The sequence below is a fragment of the Helobdella robusta genome, assembly GCF_000326865.2.
Source record: "Helobdella robusta unplaced genomic scaffold HELROscaffold_18, whole genome shotgun sequence".
In the NCBI taxonomy this organism is placed as follows: Eukaryota; Metazoa; Annelida; class Clitellata; order Rhynchobdellida; family Glossiphoniidae; genus Helobdella; species Helobdella robusta.
This window is the reverse complement of record NW_008703981.1, coordinates 2,464,910-2,486,846: the sequence shown is the minus strand read 5'-3', so window position 1 is coordinate 2,486,846 and position 21,937 is coordinate 2,464,910. Positions and strand designations below refer to the sequence as shown.

General features: G+C 33.4%; 2 protein-coding genes across 2 annotated transcripts; both read left to right on the top strand.

Moving 5' to 3' along the window:
• The first annotated feature begins 219 nt into the window (after nt 1-219).
• HELRODRAFT_98671 (hypothetical protein) lies at nt 220-5,835 on the top strand. The gene is made up of 16 exons (XM_009016446.1): nt 220-382; nt 615-686; nt 944-1,226; nt 1,323-1,522; nt 1,853-1,966; nt 2,123-2,215; nt 2,501-2,631; nt 2,790-2,849; nt 3,035-3,197; nt 3,479-3,529; nt 3,714-3,833; nt 4,117-4,241; nt 4,468-4,569; nt 4,710-4,782; nt 4,869-5,192; nt 5,510-5,835. Exons 1-16 carry the CDS (start codon nt 347-349, stop codon nt 5,651-5,653), a joined length of 2,091 nt encoding a protein of 696 aa, XP_009014694.1. The 5' UTR covers nt 220-346; the 3' UTR covers nt 5,654-5,835.
• Nucleotides 5,836-14,318: 8,483 nt separating this feature from the next.
• Nucleotides 14,319-15,094, top strand: HELRODRAFT_170645 (hypothetical protein; the record flags this gene model as incomplete). The annotated part of the gene is made up of 2 exons (XM_009016445.1): nt 14,319-14,584; nt 15,043-15,094. The coding sequence occupies 2 exons, from the start codon at nt 14,319-14,321 to the stop codon at nt 15,092-15,094; spliced, it is 318 nt and encodes a 105-aa protein (XP_009014693.1).
• Between the last annotated feature and the right edge of the window lie 6,843 nt (nt 15,095-21,937).

Sequence of the window (21,937 nt, the reverse complement as noted above, 5' to 3'; positions counted from 1 at the left end):
ATTTTAAAAAGTGATGTTTCAGTTAATTTCAATTAATATGATTTTGCTCTTTAAATACACGACAAATAAAAAAATATTAACAATTTAAATTATATTTGCATTGAATTTTAATTAAACAGTCAAACACACATGCAAAAGCTTTGGGAATTTATAAAATTATAATAAAACATATCATTACAAGCTAAGTTAACTTTTTGTTTAAAAAAGCACGTGATCGATTGTGAACCAATAGGAGTTTGTTATGTATCATAGTGCTTTTTAATTGAAGATATTGCAGAATATTTTTATTAAATTATTGAAAATTCGTTCATTTGTTTTATCAAAAATTTTTTCTAAGGCCACAAAAATGCCCACACTACCGAAATTAAGCAAAAAAGATAAAGTAAGTTTCACGTCAACAGGTTTGAAAGTGTTAAAAAATGTGTTCAGTCAGATTCATGAATTGAATTCAATTGGAAAATATTGATTTATCTCAAAAAATTGTTTCATTTTTGGTATTTTCACGCAAATAGTATTTAAATATTTTACCTAATTAATTTGAAAAATATTTAAATCAATGATTGCAAAATTAGCCTTTAATATGGCTTCGCAAATTAAACTTTTTTAACCTACAGACATCCGGGAAAGATAAAGATAAGAGTGCTGCAAAGTCTTCAAAAGATAAGGAGAAGGAAGAAGCAAGCGATGTTAGTGTAACAATAATAATAACAATAATTACTATTTACTACATTACATTTGCCTTTTATCCAACCTTCCTTATTGGTATTTCAAAGATATACTAATATTATAATTTAATATGCACAGGTTGGATTGTATGGTTTTTTATTTATTAACTTCACATTAACACTCTTCTAAATAATAAATCTATATGTTTTATATACAAATACTCATATATGCAAGTTTAAATAACATAGATAATCCTATATTAAACTAAACTAAACAGACTAACAAAAGTTCGTCAAAGAAGAAATCTGCAACAACTACAGTAGCAGCAGCAGCAGCAACAACAACATCCTCTACTGCAGCATCATCATCTTCTTCTTCATCATCATCAATTCCCAATCACCCTAATCATCCAAATCATGCTCAACACCCACCTCCAACACCATTAAATCGAATAAATCCACTTCCTGAAACTTTAAAGTTAAAGAAAGAGAAACGACAGAGCTCTTCACGATTCAATGTCAGTAGTAATAGAGAGCTTCTTAGATTACCCTTGCTAAAAGGTTGCTGTTGTTGTTTTTTTTTAACTATGCTGTTGTCTACGTTGTTGTGAAATTGTTAAAAATGCTAAACAAAGATACAAAACAAAACACTAACAGAGGCATCTCCAGCTGACAAAGAATCTTTATTCCTTCAGAAGATACAGCAGGGCTCGGTCATATTCGATTTTCAGAGAGAGGCCTCGAGTGATATTAAGTACAAAGAGGTAAAACGAGCAACACTAAATGAATTAGTTGAGTACATCTCTAATAATCGGAATGTTCTGACCGATCCTGTTTATCCAGCCATCATTACTATGGTAAGTCAGTTTGTATGTATGTGAATTTGTATACAGGTGTGTATTACAATGATGGGTTTTTATGTATGTTTGAGAGTATACATGTAGGTGTGTTTGTATGTTTGTATCTTTATATGTTTGTAGATGTGTTTGTATGTATTTGAGTATATATGTAAAGGTGTGTTTGTATGTTTGTTTGTATCTTTTATGTATGTAGACGTGTTAGATTATATATGTATAGGTGTGTTTGTATGCTTGTTTGTATGCTTGTTTGTATGTTTGTATGTATGTAGATGTGTTTGTATGTAGTATATGGTTGTTGAAATGTTTCTTAATTTGTTTTGTTTCTAGTTCTCTGTAAACACATTCCGAACGTTGTCATCGTCGACTGCCGGGACTGCCAGTACGGAGTTCGATCCAGAGGAAGATGAGCCGCTACTGGAAGCTGCCTGGCCCCACTTGCAGGTCTCTGATTGGTTGGCTGATTGGTTGGCTGTCTGAATTGTTGACTGACTGACTGAATGAATGAATGACTGGCTGACTGATTAATGGTAAGATTTGTGGATTGATTGATTAATTAATAGGTAGATTGATTGATTAATTGATTCTTTTTTCTTGCAGCTTGTATACGAGTTCTTCCTTTGTTTTCTTGAGAACCCTGATTTCGTCGCCAATAGTGCCAAACGATACATCGACCAATCATTTGTTCTTCAGGTTGTTTGGTTGATTGATTGACTGATTGATTGATTGACTGATTGATTGGATGGTTAGTTGACTAGTTGTTAGGCTGTTTGACTAGTTAGTTACATGTTTCATTCAATTATTTCTTTGAATGAGAGGTAGTGATTAATTTTTTCCTACTATTCATCTCTTATTGGCAAAACTAATCATACAACAAATCGATCAATCAACAAGCCATTCAATCAATCAATGAATCAATCGACTGACTAATCAATCAACTAACCAACCAACCAATCAAACAACCGACCAACCGATCAGCTGTTAGAGTTGTTTGATAGTGACGATCCAAGAGAAAGAGATTTTTTGAAGACCATACTGCATAGGATATATGGAAAGTTCCTTGGTCTGAGAGCTTTCATTAGGAGACAGATTAATAATACTTTCTATCAGTTGGTCCTTTCATTCATTCACTCCTTCATTCACTCCTTCATCAATCATTGCATTCAATCATTCGTGCATTCAATCATGCATTCATTCATTCACTCATTCATTTATTCATTCATTCACTCATTTCATTCATTAATTCACTCATTCATTCATCTCAAAGATTTATTTACGAGACAGAGAGGCATAACGGAATAGCAGAGCTTCTTGAAATTCTCGGCAGGTGTGTTGGAATTTCGCCTTCATCGTCGTCGTCTTCATCATTTTTAAAAGCGTTCCACTCACTGCCATTACATAACCACCATGTTTATCGTCTTAATCATCGCCTTAATTACTCAATCATTACCCTTACATCATCTTAATCGCCTAATCATCATCCTAATCATTTCAACCAACCAACCAACCCAGCATAATCAACGGATTCGCACTGCCGTTAAAAGAGGAGCACAAGTCTTTCTTGAAAACCGTTCTACTGCCACTGCATAAGGTCAGAACTCTGAGTGTTTACCATCCTCAGTTGGCTTACTGCGTCGTCCAGTTCCTTGAGAAAGATCCCAGACTCACCGAAGTTGTTAGTTTTGATGGTGATGAATGGTGAGAGTGAATAAGTTGAATAAGATGATGATGGTGATGATGATGACGATGGTGAGGGTCTAGATAATGATGGTGATGGTGAGTAAGATGTTGATGATGATTTGGGATATGATAATCTGGGAAATGATAATGATGATGATTTCGATGATGACGCGGAGGGGTAAGATGATGATGGTGAGGGTTTAGATAATGATGGTGATGATGATTAAATTAGTAATGATGTCATCGTCATCAATAAACAACAACAACGACACTTAGGTTATTCTCAGTTTGCTAAGGTTCTGGCCAAAGTTTCATAGCCCCAAGGAAGTTTGTATGACGTCACCATCGTTATCGTCATCAACACAACCTCATCATCGTCATCATCATCAACACAACCTCATCATCGTCATTATTATCATCACCATCAACACAACATCATCGTCATCATTATCAACAACAACAGCCTCATCATCATCATCATCAACGTCATCTTCATCATCCTCTTCATTAGGTGATGTTCTTGAATGAGATTGAGGAGATTCTTGAGGTCATTGAACCGAGTGAATTTCAGAAATGCATGACCCCATTGTTCCGACAGCTGTCTAAGTGTGTGGCCAGCCCTCACTTCCAGGTTACTCACATGATGATGATGCCGATGTTCATTATTCATATTGACGAGTGGTAGTAGTTGATGATGAAGATGATGAGGAAGATGAGGATGATGATGATGAGAAGGATGAGAAGATGATGGCGATGATACTATTAATGATGATAGTACGATAGTGACGTCAATCAAGATGATGATGAAGGTGTTGACGCTTAAGATGGCGATAAAAAAGATGATGACGACGATGATGATGATGATGATAACGAGTATGATGACGACGACGATGACGTCATTTCGTACCGGCCAGGTGGCAGAGAGGGCCCTATACTTTTGGAACAGTGAGTGGGTTATTAGTTTGATCAGTGAAAATGCCAACACCATCATACCCATCGTATTTCCAGCTCTTTACCAGAGCAAGGAGCACTGGAACAAGTACGTTGTGATGATGATAGTGATGACGACAATGATTATGGTGATGGCGACAATGATGATGATTATGATGTTTATGATTGTGATGATGATGTTTGTTTGTTTGTTCATATTCTCCATAGTGATTATGGCCTTGTAGAAATTCATGTCCACACCATCATCATCATCATTAGCGCATTGTGGTCATCGTCATCATCATCATTATCATCATAATAATCATCATCATCAGATCGATCCACGGCCTGATTTATAATGCTCTGAGGCTCTCAATGGAGATAAAGCCATCGTTGTTTGACGAATGTCTGGCTAAATACAAGCAGAAAAAACAAGCGTTAGTACTGATTATGATGACGAAGGTGATGGTAATGATTGTGAAGGTGATGATGATGATGAGGAGGAGGATGACTACTGTGACGATGATGACTGTGATGGTTAGTAACGAAGATGATTGTGGTGACGTCATAATTCTAGTGAGAAAGCGAAGATGCTAGAGAGGCGAGGAGCGTGGATGAAGATCATATCACTAGCCAAAAATAATCCCAAAGTAATTATCATCATCATCATCATTTATCATCTTCTTCTTCAACATCATCATCATCGTTATCATCTTCATCTCTCTTTTTTTTGCAGTTCAACGAATTCTCTTCCAGACTGGACCAAGAAACGTTATCATTATCATCGCTTCATTTGGACCACCATGCATGGTCATCATCGTCGTCAAACGTGGCGATGATGATGATGACTTCCGCGCCCATGACGTCATCATCGTCACCTACGATGACGTCATCGTCGTCGCCACCGCCTAATCTAATTAGTGGTAATGGTGATAATGGTGGTAATGGTGGTAGCAGTAACGGCGTCCGTGTCGATGGTGATAATAGTAATAATAATGACGACGACGATGATGATACTGGGACTATTGATATGGAAAAGTTGAAAGCTGAAGCTATCGAGGTTTTGATGATGATGTTGATGGTGTGGCTGATGATGATGATGATGTGGCTGATGATGATAATGTTAATGATGATGAGGATGATGGAAATTTTTGAGAAAGAAATGAACATGATCATCCACCTTTTCATTTTTAAGGACACTGAAGAACAATAATCTTAATCATCATCGTTCTTAATCATCATCGTCTTAATCAGTATCCTAATCACGTTACCAATCCGATTATTTCAATCATCACTTTAATCATCATCATCATTTTAATCACGATGTTAATTCTCTCTTTCTTTCTCTCTCAACTTCCTCTTCCTCCTCTCAACCAGTTTAAGAAATACAGTAAAGAGAAGCCACAGCAATTTCGTCGCAGATCCGAGATACCTCACGACGGGCCGACCCTTAGGGCCCTCGAGACCCACAGGCGACCCGAGGCATACCTAACTAGCATGTCTAACGATAACTTTGCTTGATTGGCTGGCCGGTCTGGTTGGTTGGTTTGTTTGATTGGTTGGTTTGGTGTGGTTGATTGGTTGGTTTGTTTGTTGGTTGGCAGAAAAACTTGTTTGTTGATTGGTTTTTTTGGAGTTGATAGATTAGTACAATAATAGTGATAATTAAATATATGTATCAATTGTTCGTAATAAGTAATGATAAATACATTGTGATCATTGTAAGTTTTATTAATTAATGAATGAATGAATGACTGAACGAGTAGAATAGTGAAGGAAGAAAGAAACGATTTAATGAGTGATTGAATGATTGAGAGAATAATTTTATATATATTTTATTATGTCTTAACCCTTTTAAACATATTTCTATGTTATAACCTTCTACATCTAACAACATAATAATTATAATTATTTATAATAATAATAATAATTATTATTATTATTATTATGATGATGATAACAATAGTTATAATGGCAGTAATGATAGGAGATTAGTAATAAGTTTTGTGTTCCTTTTCAAATTGCTTTTGTTATAGACCTATAAATACCCATAAACTTTCCTAATAAATAAATAAATAATAATTATAATTTATAATAATAATAATTAGTAATAATAATAATAATAATGGATAATAAGAATAATAATAATTCTCGTCAATATCGACGAGTCTATATATTTTTGGTTCTAATATATACAGGTTGTTTTCTTAACGTTTTAATGACATTATATCTTTTCTATTTTTCTCTTTCTCTCTCTTTCTCTCTCTCTCTCTCTCTCTCTCTCTCTCTCTCTCTCTCTCTCTTTCTACTTATATATATATATATTCTCTATATAATAATGTTTATGATAATATGAAAAGAAGTATTTTTATGATTTTATTTATTTATTTTATTTTATTGTATCATATTTTAAATTATATCTCGCATAATTACGGAACTAAATATCGGATCGATGAATTGATACCGACCTGACTCCTATTCGTTCGAATATTATTAAAGATTTATTTAAAATATTTATTTATTTAATTATAATTATAACTTAATTAAATTTAAACATAACAAATTATTGTGGAGATTTCGTTAATGGAGTGTGAGATAGAAAATTTTTCGGATCTTACGAAACTAATAGTTTTTTTGTTTTTGGTGATATTGTATGCGTACGTGTGTTTGTATGTGTGCGTGCGTGTTTGTATGTGTGCGTGTGTGTGTGTGTGTGTGTTTGTGTATTCAAGTCATATTTTAATCGCTGTCTTTTAATATAGAATACTATTATTTATTTTTATTATTACTGATGGTTTGTTTTATTTGTTGGTTTGAAGATTGATTGATTAGATGATTGATTGATTGATTGATTGATTGATTGATTGATTGATTGATTGATTGATTGATTGATTGATTGATTGATTGATTGATTGATTGATTGATTGATTGATTGATTGATTGATTGATTGATTGATTGATTGATTGATTGATTGATTGATTAGATAATTGATTGATTGATTTGCTAATTTATTATTTATTAACATTTTATTGATGTAACAAGAATTCTTTCGATTTATTGAAGCTCTTTTAAGATCTGCCTATTTTTAATCTAATAGAAATAATGTTATTATCCTCATAACTCTAATATATATATATATATATATATATATATATATATATATTTATATATATATTATTGTTGTCATAGATAGTCGATTATTATTATTGTTATTATTATTAATAATATTATTATTATTAATAATATTATTATTATTATTGTAAGTCTTCTCCTCATTGGCTTCTTGGAATTGAAATGATGTTTAACAGATTTGAAATAAGAAAATAATAACAATTCGTGTTGGTTTTGGCTTGCTTCTCACACGGGAAAGATAGTATCCGTGTGTTTGTATGTGTGTGTCTGTACGTATGTATGTGCGTGTTTGTGTGTATGTAGGGTTAGTATGTATGCTTGCATGTATGTATAGTGGCCCTCTCGTTCTGTAATATGCAGTGTTCGACTTGATTAATGAAAAACTTAGTTCGGTTCCGTTGACTCTTGTATCGAAATGACGATAAGGATGATGATGATGACGATGATGATGACGACGATGGTGGATATGATGAAAATAACGACGATTTCATATTATTTGCCATCAGTCTCTTTGAAGTTCTTCCCTATTTTATACCATCATATTCCAACTCCTCGTCATCGAAATCGTCACCACCATCATCATCATTATCATCATCATATTATAATTAATATTATTATTATTCATTATTATTATTCATCATTATTATCTATTATTTTAATCTTTTAACTATTATAATAATTTATCATTTTATATTTAATTGTAATTTTCATTTATATTCTGGCTATTGAAGAAATAAAAGAGTTCTCATTATTCATTATCATCATCATCATCATCATCATTATTATTATTATTATTCATAACCAATGACGTCATCTTCGTCGTCATCGTCGTGACTGAGCCAGCTCTCCATTGCCATACTCCTCGACACAGTGTAAACATAGACTCAACAGTTATCTTCTACATACAAGCTATCTTCTGTAGGGTCGTCATCATCGTCATCCGCATCATCGTCATCATCATCGTCGTCGTCGTCATCATCAATATTACGTCATCGTCGTTATTAAATCTCGTTTCGTTTCGTCTCATTACCATTGCTATGTCATATCATCAACATCGTTGTTGTTGTTGTTGCGTATTTATTTTAGTATGGATAGTAATTAGTATCACGTGACACAGTAGAAAAAAAAATATGGCGGACGTTCCAGAGTAAACAGTTGAGATGCTTTGTATTGTAGTGCAGACACTTTGGCGATGATGATGACGACGATGAAGATGGTGATGATGACGATGACGGTGATGATGACGATGATGATGCTATTGATGATGATATTGTTATTTTGGGTGTTTTTATTTTTGTACTTTCAGAAGCATTTTCATTGTCATCATCTACGTTTTTCATTTTTTATCATCGTCATCATCATCACTATCAACAACAGCAACAACATCAACAGCAACAACATCAACAACAACATCAACAACATCAAATGAAAATTGAGCTGTAATTTCGCATACAAAGACGGTTGAATAAAAATAGATTGCCGCAATTTGTTGCACTTGCATTTGCTGTTGTTGCTGCTGCTGTTGTTGTTGTTTATGTTGATGTTTTTTTGTGTTTTGTTGTTGATGTTTTTAGAGCAGTATCAAATCAGTAGAAGTCTTTCTAGTAAAACGAAAGAAACATAGCAATAGATATACTGATAGTAGTAAAGCTAGTGATAGAAATAGTAGCAGTAGCAGTAGTAGTAGTAGTAGAGTAGTCGTAGTAGTAGTAGCAGCAACAGTAGTAGTAGTGGTAGTAGTAATAGCTGTAGTAGTAGTAGCAGCAGCAGTATTAGTAGTCGTAGTAGTAGTAGTAGTAGTAGTAGCAGCAGCAGTATTAGTAGTAGCAGTAGTAGTAGTAGTAGCAGCAGCACAGCAGCAGTAGTAGTAGTAGTAATAGTGCTAGCTTAAAAAACATTTTTCGAAGTATTGTTAAAATAATAATGATTGAGATATTTAAATGAAAAAATATTTTTTACGATGACGTTGTTTTTGTATCTCAGGCACCAGCTAAGAGTGAACACACACACACACACACATTTGTATATTTATCCAAGCTTATGTGTAAAAGCGTATATACCCAGGTATGTATGTGTATAGTACACTGTATACGTGTTCTCACATGATGTCAATTCAACAGGTATATACGTATGTCTGTATGTTTTTATGTATGTCTATATATATTAGGATGGATGTTTGTTTGTATGTGTATATGTATGTTTGAATGCGTTTGGTAATTTCTGCTTGCAACAGTATGCTATGTAGGTATATTTCAACAGACAATGACATATCTTTCCTTCTCTCTTTCATTCGTCCTCTCCATTCAACCTAATCATTTTTTGCTAAAAAATTTCTGTAATTCTTCCCATTCCTCTTTCTCTTTCTTTTCCTCTTTCTCTCTCTCGTTTTTACTTTCTCTCTCTTTTTTATTTTCTCTCTTTTTTCTCTTTCTCTCTCCTTTCCTCCTTCTCTTTCTTGTTTTCTTTCGCTCTCTTTTTACTGATCTCTTAAGTTTTCATATTTTAACGATTTTTTTGGTCTTGAAATTTTTTCCTGCTCCTCTCTTGTAACTGCTAATTAAACGCTGAAATATAAGTTGTATGTATGTTTGTATTCATGTATGTATGTATGTGTGTGTGGTGTGTGTGTGTTTGTGTGGCGTGTGTAAGTTAACGTGTGTGTGTGTATGTGTGTGCATGTGTTTTTCGTTTTTCGAAGCTACTAAAGCAACTATCTTCTTAAGAAAAAAACCCTTGTATGAGCATATAAGTATACAACAACATCAAAACGAACATACGTTAACATACAAACACAAGTAGCCAAACATAAAAACGTAAATATACAAACATACAAACAGCACAAAACGCACACGCAAACAAACATATGCATGAACACGCGTGCAGAAGGCACAGGCAGCATTGTACTCCAATGTAGCTTGTAGGAATGTATGTAATGTATGTATGTATGTATGTTTGTATGTATGTATGTATGTATGTATGTTTGTATGTATGTATGTATGTTTGCTTGTATGTATGTATGTATGTATGTATGTATGTATGTATGTATGTATGTATGTATGTATGTATGTATGTATGTATGTATGTATATTGTATGTGTGAAGAATGTGTATATATATATATAAGTGCGTATGACGGAATGTATGTACGTATACTGTGTAAATGCATGCAAGTGTATGTATTGTGGACGAATGTACGTATGTATGTACGTACGTATCTAAGTATGTACGTATGTATATATGTATATATATATATATATATATATATGTATACAATACAAACAAACATACAAACATTTATGTATTTAACCCGTTGCGCAATTTTAAACCATTCTAACATGCAACACAGAGAAAAAACAAATGATGAATTTGTCTGTCGAAGGTATGTATGCATATATGTTTGTGTGTGTGCATATATTTGTATGTGTGTGTGTATGCACGTGTTTATGTATGTTTGTGTGCATGTTTACATTAAAGTCAATTTGTGTATATGTATGTATGTAACAAACATTTTTGTGCCTGCTTGCATTTGTTCAGTTCATTATTCATCTCACTCAAATTTTCGTATCGTTATCGTTATTTCGTATCGTTATTGTTATTCTTCCTCATCTTTTTCTTCTTCATCATCATCATCTTTTTCTTCATCATCATCATCTTCTTTTTATGATTATTATTATGATTATTATTATTATTATTATTCTCATTCATTTGGTGATTGATTGATCGATCAATATTAATAATTCATTAATTAAATAAATATAACATAGAGGAGGGATGAAAAAACTAAGTTGTGACGATTACGATGGCAAGAAGGAACGAACGTACGGATGAATGAATGAATGAATGAATGAGTGGATGAATGAAAGAATGAATGATTGGATGAGTGAATGCATGGACAAATGTATGAATGACTGAGTAGATGAATGAATGATTGAATGAATGAATGAACGAACAAACGAATGAATGAATGAATGAATGAATGAATGAATGAATGAATGAATGAATGAATGAATGAATGAATGAATGAATGAATGATTCATTTATGTATACTCATATATATATATAATATATATATATATATATGCAATATACATACATATATACATACATATATATATACATATATATATATATATATATAAGAGAGTTTTGCTTTGGTCGCCTTAAAGCATTACAACAATATTCTTGTACAAATGTAAACGGTTTTTGAAAACTATATCAAGTAACAATTACAAAATAATAATAAGAATAATAATTATTATTGATAATAATAAAATCATATTATCTATAATTATAAGGATTATGATGGTTTCATGTTTGAAAATTAAAATGTTATCAAGGATCTGCCGTAACGGAATGATAAGGATGGCTCAAATCTCTTTTGAATGTAAGTTTTTTGATTGACTGGTTAGTTGGTTTGTTAGTTGGTTGGTTTATTGGTTGATTGGTTAGTAAATTGTTTGGTTGGTTGGTTGGTTTGTTGTTGACTAACTGCTTGTTTGGTTTGTTGGTTGTTTGGCTGGTTAGTTTGTTTGTTGTCAATCAATCAAAAATATTATGATAATTATTATGATAATGATGACAAAGATGACGATGGAAATGATGATGACGATGATGATGACGATGATGAAGAAAATAATGATAATGATGATGATGGGTGAACAAGGTTGACTGTAACGTAATTATGAAATATGGCTCCTTGGTTTTTATGACGTGAGCATGCCATGGTGATGACGACGACGGCGATGGTGATGATGACGACGACGATGAGGACGTTTGATCACGTGATATTCTTCCTCCAACTTGAAATCAAAGCCTCTAGCAATGCATTCTTCATCGCCGTGATGATGCAACTGCCACATTTCACTTTCTACTTTTCTTGCTTCGCCACTTATTTCGACCTACTCATAAGTCATTCGGTATTTCTCGGCATTATCTTGTATTAATTGGTAACATTTAGCACATTTGAGTATTTTTCTGTGTTGTGTTCTGTTATTAAGGCTAGAAAAGCTGTGTATTTGTATTAAAGGTTTGTATTTAGCGTATAACTTCAACATAGTACCGAATTTTTGTGTAAATTTTTTGTGGGTATATGTTTAGTTTGTTGCCTATTTTGTTGCACATTAATTTGTGTATTTGTGTGTATATATTCCTTAGTAATAATTCTTTGATGTTTCGCATACATACATCTTTTCCTTGCATATAATCTCAGACAGCTAGCTATTAATTATTCATCGTCGTCATCTGCATCACCATCATCAACTTCATCATCGTCGTCGTCATCATCACCATCATCATCATCATTATTATTATTATTTATATTGCTATTAGTACTATTGGTTGTATAATAATATGTTAAGAATATTAATATGATCATAGAGAGTTACTTATATCACATATATCATAATATTGCTTCCATAATATATATATATATTTATAATATATATTTATATTTATAATATATATATATGTATTTATAATATATATATATATATATACATATACACACACTCACACACGTACACTCACACAGACAGACACACACTCACAGACGCACACACACAAACACACAGAGAGACACATGATATAAAGCAATGTATATTTTGTGTCTAGACTAAAACGCCGTAAATGTTTCTAAATTAATAATAACGACTCATAATGGTCGATAGGTTTGCGTTCTGCTTTGTCTAGTATTAATACTAAATTACTACAAATGGTGATACTGCGTTTAGTGAATAGTATCATTGATACTTATCACTGTTATCTAAGCAGTAGTTGTGGCAACTGTTGCCGTATTAAAAGAAATTGAAATAGCAGCAAAAGTAGTTGTAATGTTGTAAAAGTAATTGTACTGAAGGCATGAAAAATAGTATTATAATTATTAATATCTTTAACAACGACAGTATTAGTAGTTGCAGCAGTTGTAGTAGCAGCTGTTGTAGTAGCAGTAATTATGGCAGCAGCAAGTAGCAACCGCATTTGTATTTGCATTAGTAGTAACAGCAGTAGTAATTGTAGCAGTAGCAGTAGTAGTAGTAGTATTAGTCGTAGCAGCAGAAGCAGTAGTAGTAAAGGTAGTAGTGGTAGTAGTAGTGGCGACAGTAGCGTTCATTAATCATTCTTTATTGGCTTAGTTCATGTGCCTCCGTGCTGGAGATTTCGTGGGTTTAAGATGGTGGTGATGGTTGATACGTGAGAACAACTACTACTATTACTTCTACTGCTGCTGCTGCCACTACTACTACCACCACTACTACCGCTGTTGCTGCTACAACTTCTACTAATACTACAACTAATTGGTTTTTACTTTTGCCTGAGCTAAAATATATCTACAGTTTCAATTTGCGATAATATAGTAGATTCATTATTACAAAAATGATGATGGTGAAGAAGAAGACGACGATGATGATGATAATGGTGATGATGATGATGATAATGGCTATCTTGAAATTTTTTCAGATTGTGAAAAGAAAATTTAAAATGCAACCTTGTTGATCCTAAACAAACATCATCATCATCACCACCATCACCACTACAACGTCGTCATCATCTACGCTACATCATCATCATCATCATCATCATCATTGCCAAATCATCATCATCAGCAACAACATAAAGTAATATGGATATAACAGGTCGCCTTGATGTTACTAGTACTTCGAATAATTCTACTACTACTACTACCACAGCCACAGCTTCTACTACCACTACTACCACAACGATAGCTTGCGACTTCACTTCAAAAATTACTGCCTTGCTAGCTTCGACTACTGCATATACTATTACCACTAATACTTGTAGTAGTAGTAGTAGCGAAACTATTACCATCTGTAGTAGTAGTAGTAGTAGTAGTAATAATAATAATAACAAGAATAATATTCGACCTGTGTTGAAACTTCCTGCATTTGATAATAACTCATTGGCATCATCCGCCGAAACCAATCATGGAAACAACGAAAACACACCCACAACAACAACAACGACAACAACAACATCGTCATCAACATCAGCAGCAACAACAACATCGTTATTAACGTCAACATCATCAACAACAACAATGACAAAAAACAATGAAAACGACGATGACTATGAAGACGAAGATGGCCTCAACGGATTCGAAAGCCTATTGGCTGAGTACGATGACGTCATCGCGGAAGGGGAATTCCAGAATTATTTGCTGAATAATTGCGATGGTAATGATGGAGTTGTTTGTAGAGGGGATGATGTTCTCCCTAGCGGGGAACCAGGTCGAAGAGATGGACATCATGGGTGGTACAACACGCTGACAGACGATAGTTCGAATCTCGTCTGTCCTTTTGAACCGTTAGTAACTTTTCTAAAATTTCGAACAAAAAGTTTTTTTTTAAATATACTGAAGATAATTTATTTTTCTTTTTATTTTTCTAAATTTTAGTTTTTGGAGGAGAAATTTTTTGTTTTTGGCAGCAAAAATTTCAACTGAACCGTTTTTCTTTTTCAAAAATTTGCCAAACATTTTTTCCTGGTTAGCTGTTGTTGTCGTAGTCGTCTTTGTCGTTGTAGTAGTTGTTGTTGTTGTCGTTGTTATAGTAGTAGTTGTTGTTGTTGCTGTTGTTGTTGTATCTTGAAGATTTCACCGACAAAAACTAATTTTTACCTCTCAAGCATTTTCAAAAAAAACACAAAAAAATATTTTTCTTTTGTCAAATTACTCCGAACTGAAACCAAATTTACACTACGTACATACGAAATCAGACATACAAGCCTACCTACACATACACATACATATACACTCTACACAGACATACGTATAATCATACATATAATAATCAGCCCCATATAGGCATACCATAAACAAAAATAAGCAAAAAAATACATACATATTTACATAAAAAACAACATAGACGTATATAAACAAAGATATATACGTGTACATATATACAATCATACATAAGCAGGCTGAACATACATAAGCAGACTGAACATACATGAACGTAAACTTTGAATCCAATCAAACTAAGAATAAAACTAAGAATAAAATAAATTGAAAAGATTTTTCAAAGAAATAAAATAAAGAATAATGGAAAAAAAACACAATGAGGACGAAATAGGAGAATGGACATTTGAAGCAATAAAAAATGAAAATAAACAAGTGAAAAATAATATAAATAATAATAATAATAAAAATGAAATCTAGTCCTCAGATGCACTTTGTATGTTCGTTTGTATGTACTTATTTTGTTATGTTTGCTTTTGTTTGTTTTGTTTGTATTTTTTTCTCTCAATCGTTATCGTCTTTATGCAGATGTTGTTTCGTTCAGTAATTTTTGCCAAATCTCACACACTCATTCATTCTCTTTCTCTCTTCCTCTCTCTTTCTCTCTCTCTCTTTTCCTCTCTCTCTCTCTGTTTTTTCCTATCTTTCTTTTCCCCTTTCTCTCTCTTCTCTCTCTCTCTCTCTATCTTTCTCTTGTATTATTTTAGTTTTGTTTTTTGCTTACTCTTTGAATGATAATGATGAAAAAGAGAAACAAGAATTAAATGAAAATAACAATGACGACGATGATGACGACAATGATGCTGGTACTACAGCTGCTGCTACTGCTGCTACTACTGCAGCTGCTTCTACTGCTGCTGATGTTGAGAATGAAGATATAGATGATAACAAGAAAAATTATGTGGAGGATGTTGATGATGATTAGCTTCATGCATTTTTCATTGCCTCGTCAAATTCATATTTCAAGAACACGTATAAAAAACATTAGTTATATGGCTTGTCCTGCGGTTCATATGTGTGTGTGTACTTGTGTGTGTGAGTGTGTGTGTACGTGTGTGTATGTATTTGTATATCTAAATGTTGTCTAGCTAATCTGGCAATCAATCAACCATCAATCAATTATTTAATTTTTTTCAGAACAGTCATCAAACCAATCAATCATCCTATAGCACATTGAAGTAATCAACCAACCAACCAACCAATAAACCGATCAATCAATCAATTAATCATTCATTCATTCAATCGATCAATCAATCAATCAATTGATCAATTGACGTTATGTCGTATCGAACTATTTAAAAAACGTCAAATCAACACACTAGTTAATAAACTAATCCCACAACCAACCGACCAACCAGTCAATTAATCAACCAATCAATTAATCACTCAATCAAGTAATCAACCAATCAATTAATCATCCAATCAATTAATCAACCAATCAACTAATTGACCAATAAATAACTGACCAAACCAACCAACCAATCAAATAGGTACTACAGTGATGTTGCTGGTATCGCAATTCCTGATAACGTTAATGAAGAAGACGACGACGACGACGATGATGATGTTGACCTGGTTAATCGATCCTTTGATTCTGATTGGCTGGTTGATGACCCGGCTAACATAAATCAACCAATAGAATTTGAATACGAGGTTTGAATTATTTTTATTTGTTTGTTTTTTTTTGGATTTGCTTTCTTTGGTACATTTTTGTGCCGGAAACAAATTTTTTTTGTCTTTTGTTGCTCCTGGTTTTTTAAAGTGACAGGCGCAAAACAAATTGAAAAATCACACGGTGGTAGAATCATGGTGACGACGACGACGATAAGGAGTGCGACCAAACATTTCTAGAATAACTAAAACACACAAGTGTACAAGCTCACAAACAAACACACACACATACCATACATACACACACACACATACATACATACGTACGTACATACATGCATACAAACCATACATACATTAAAACATACATACATGTGCAAGAAGCAGAGTTGCGTACATTCAACGCGGACTAATAAATAATGGCGCCTTTCATTGCAGAAAGCGCACGATTTAACTGCGTGTACGTAAGTGTGAATGTATGTATGTGTGTTTGTATGTGTATATATGTCTGTTTGTATGTATGTGTGTATGTTAAAAGTCGTGATAATGTTTGTATGTATGTATGTTTGTATGTATGTTTGTTTGTATGCTTGTACGCTAAAACAAATTGAGCAAAATCAATTGTAAGTCTGCACCTAAGGATTGCACCAGTCGGTACATCTGATAAGTTTTGTTACGAACGATGACAAATTTTTTATTATTTCTATTATTATTATTATATGTTACGTTATAATTTCTGTGTTATTATTACGACTTTTATTATTATTATTATTTATATTATTATTTATATGATTAATACAATAATTGATGACATTGTTATTATTATTATTATTGCGGTAAATGCGAATTATTACCGTCAATCCTTCTCCATCAGCTAGCTATGCCATCTTCTTCATCATCGCCATCATTATTAAAACTATAATAATTATTATTATATTTATAATTATTATCTCTATAACTATAATTATCATTTTCATCAACACCATCATCATCATTATTATTCTCCCATCCATCATCATCATCGTCATCACCCGGTCTTCGCGATTATCTCTCTTTTGCATGGAAACTCATGAGTCATTACATCATTTTCTCTTTCCTCCTCTCCCTCCCTTTCCCTCTCTCTCTTTTTTCTTTCTCACTCTTCTTTCCTCTTTCTTTCTTCGGTTATCTTCTCTTTCTCATTTTTTTTCCATTTGTTATCCCCTCCAAATATTTATAACTCTTTAACCAACATCATCATCAGCATCATACTTTTTCTTTCTTTCTCTCTTTCTCTCTCTCTCCTGTTTAATAAAAAATAAAGAGAATGAAAGAGAGAGAGAGAGAAAGAGAGAGAGAAGAAGAAAATTTGCGAATTATATATGTTTAAATTTCTAAAACTGTGCATTACTGATGCGAGCTGGCGTGTCCGTAAATCCTAACAGGAAGTGACAGTCGTTAGGGATGACGTCACACGGAAAATGGGCCTCACCCTCTGCTACGGGGCAACCTACGATGACGTCATCGACGTTTACGTCAAGGAGGTTGGCAGCGTTTCCGTCCTTTGTAGATTTCATCCCATTTAATTGTGGATAGATTTCATCCCATTTCATCCCATTTCATAGATTTCATCCCATTTAATTGTGGATAGATTTCATCCCATTTTATCCCATTTCATCCCATTTAATTGTGGATGGATAGAAGTGTGGATAGGATGAATTATGTTTCAATTTTTGTCGACAGGTTGATCCCAAAAGTTCTGCCGGCAGAGATGCACGAATAAAAATCGGTGATCAAATCTTGCAGGTATTCTTGACGGTCGTCACCCACCATTTTAAACATCATTATCATTACCAACGTCCTCATCATTATCATCATCAACGTCCTTATCGTCATCATCATCATCATCAACGTCATCATCATCATCATCATCAACGTCATCATGGTTATCATCATCATCATCAACAATAGCAACAACAAATACGACATCACTATCATCATCGCCATCATCATCATCATCGACGACATCTTTATCATCATTATCACCAACAAAAACGTCATCACTATCACTACCACCATCATTTATATAGCGCCCAACCTGTCACTAAGGTTACGCATAAAAAATTCAAATGAATAAATATTTTTCTTTAAAATTAATGCTCGCATACGTCCTTAAGCAAATACAAACACACACATACACACACACTCATACATTCATACATACATACATACATACATACATACATACATACATACATACATACATACATACATACATACATACATACATACATACATACATACATACATACATACATACATACATACATACATACATACATACATACATACATACATACATACATACATACATACATACATACATACATACATACATACATACATACATACATACATACATACATACATACATACATACATACATACATACATACATACATACATACATACATACATACATACTTACTTACATACATACATACATACATACATACATACATACATACATACATACATACATACATACATACATACATACATACATACATACATACAGTGGTCCGTTTGATAGTGATGACCTGGATGATGCATTTGTGTTGTCTGATCGTGAGATGAGGAGGGTTGTTGATGAAGTGGCTCCACTACACTATGTCAACTCTAAACATGTGCCATTAGCCCCTTGGTTCGACGGAGAGTGCAGGATTTGAAAAGGCTATGTCGCAGATTAGAACGGGTTTATCGAAACAACCTAAGTGATAAAAATAAGAATATCTGGCGACAAGCTATTAAAGATAAATATTGCTTGTTTGTCAAAAAAAAATTGTTATTGGAAAGACTTGGTGGAATCAAATAGTAACAAACCAAAACGTCATTGAAATGCCGTTAACGGTTTGCTTGGAATGGAACAGGTAATGGATCTATCAGAAGTTGATCATAGTTCTCTTAACTTTTCCAAGTTTTTCAAAAGCAAAATTGATGATGTTCGTAATTCAACCAATCATTGTGATGAACCAACATTCACTTCATGTGATCTTGATGAAGAATCTTTTTTTTCAAACTTCTCGCCCTGTACTGACAGCTACATAAAAAAAAGTCATTTTAGAGTCTCCATCAAAATCTTGTTTTCTTGATTGTGTGCCCACAAAAATTCTTAAAAGATTTGTTGATTTGTTTTTACCGTTTTTAACGTTTTTCATAAATTTGTGTTTAAGTTCTGGCTCATTTCCATCAGCGTTTAAAAATGCTGTTGTTACACCGATTTTGAAGAAGAATTCTCTTGATAGACATGAGTTAAAAAATTACCGACCTGTATCTAACCTTATGTTTTTGTCAAAGTTGGTTGAAAGAATCGTTTTATCACAATTTGCTTTTCATTTGAAAATTCATAATCTTCTGCCGGTTCACCAGTCGGGTTATCGTGTGTTTCACTCGACGAAAACGGCTTTAATTGATGTTTCGTCAAGGTTGTATTCATCAATGGACAAACAAAATGTGTCATTGCTTGCTCTCTTGGACATGAGCTCGGCGTTCGATTGCGTCGATCATGCATTGCTTCTCAAAAAACTGAAGCAAACATTTGGACTATCGGGAGTCGTTCACAAGTGGTTCGTGTCGTACCTTGCTGGTCGTACTCAACAAATTTTATTCAAAACAAATTTGGCAGATGTCGATACTTTGTCATACGGTGTACCACAGGGTTCCGTCTTAGGTCCCATTCTCTTTATGCTTTATACAGCAGATGTCTACACATTAATTGAGTCGTACAATTTCAGGTTTCATACATTTGCTGACGACATCCAAATAATAGCCAACTCCTCTCCCTCGTCGTTTGGTGATGTGGTCGATGATTTAGTATCGTGTTTATCAGCCATTGATGTTTGGATGATGGGGCACAGATTAAAGTTGAACCAATGCAAGACCCAGTTTTTGCCTGTGGGTACATGGCAACAAGTGAATAGAGTGGGTATCAACACTATCAGAATAAAGGAATCTGTCATCGAATTTTGTGCGTTAGCACGAAATCTTTGATTTATTTTTGATACAAACATGACAATGCAATTGCACATAAAGTTGTTGTTGAAAGAATGTACTTACCAATTGAGAAAATTGAGACTCATCAAAGGATCTCTAAATATGCATACATTGCAATGTTTAATTCACTCGTTCATTCACTCGAGGATCGATTATTGCAACAGTTTATTCTACGGTTTACCCAAAAAGTATGTTGCACAGTTACAATTAATTCAAAATCGGGCTGCCAAGTTGTTAACTGGTGGTTCATATTTTGATCATGTTACTCCTATTCTCTTCAATCTTCATTGGTTGCCCGTTCAACAAAGAATTGTCTTCAAAATTGCCCTACTGGTGTATAAAAGCATTAATGGATTAGCGCCGAAATATTTAATGGATCGAATTGTTCCAAGAAATGCACCGTTACAGTGTCAGAAGTTACGGTCAAACGATTTAGATTTGTTAACAATTCAACAAACTCACCTTGCTATTGGTTGCAGAGATTTCGCTGTTATGGGACCGAAGATTTGGAACAGTTTGCCGGTTGACTTGCGAAATCGTGGGTTGCCAATTACTGAATTTCGAAGAAAGCTAAAGAACCATCTCTCCAGACAAACTTTTCATGATATGATTTGATTGAAGTGAAACATTTAATCAACTTTTGCATTAGCGCATTTAATCAACTTTTACATTGTTAGCGCCTTTGAGAACAATAAAGGGCGCTTTATATATAAATAATCTAATAATAATAATAATAATAATACATACATACATACATACATCCATACATACACACACATACATACATACACACACATACATACATATATACACACACATACATACATACATACATACATACATACATACATACATACATACACACACATACATACATACATACATACATACATACATACATACATAACATAGCAAATATGAAAACAGTTATAGGCACCCAAACTGATAAACAAACAAATTTGAAAGCGATGAAACCTTCGCCAAAAAGAAAAGTTTTTTACGTTGGTCGATTGGACCAACAATGCACTGCAAAAGAGTTAAGCGAACACATAAATGGATTGAAAATTGAGGTGCTTGGTTGCTCAGCAATCATAAACTCAACTTTTAATCGCCGCTCAAAGCAAGCTACAACATCGATCAACACACAAAACACGAACTCTGACAAAATCGATGTTCAACAGACAAGCGCTGCATTCAGAGTTTGTATTTATGAAACAGACTCAGCTGAGTTCATGAATGCAGAAAACTGGCCAGACCAAATCATCGTCCGCGAATGG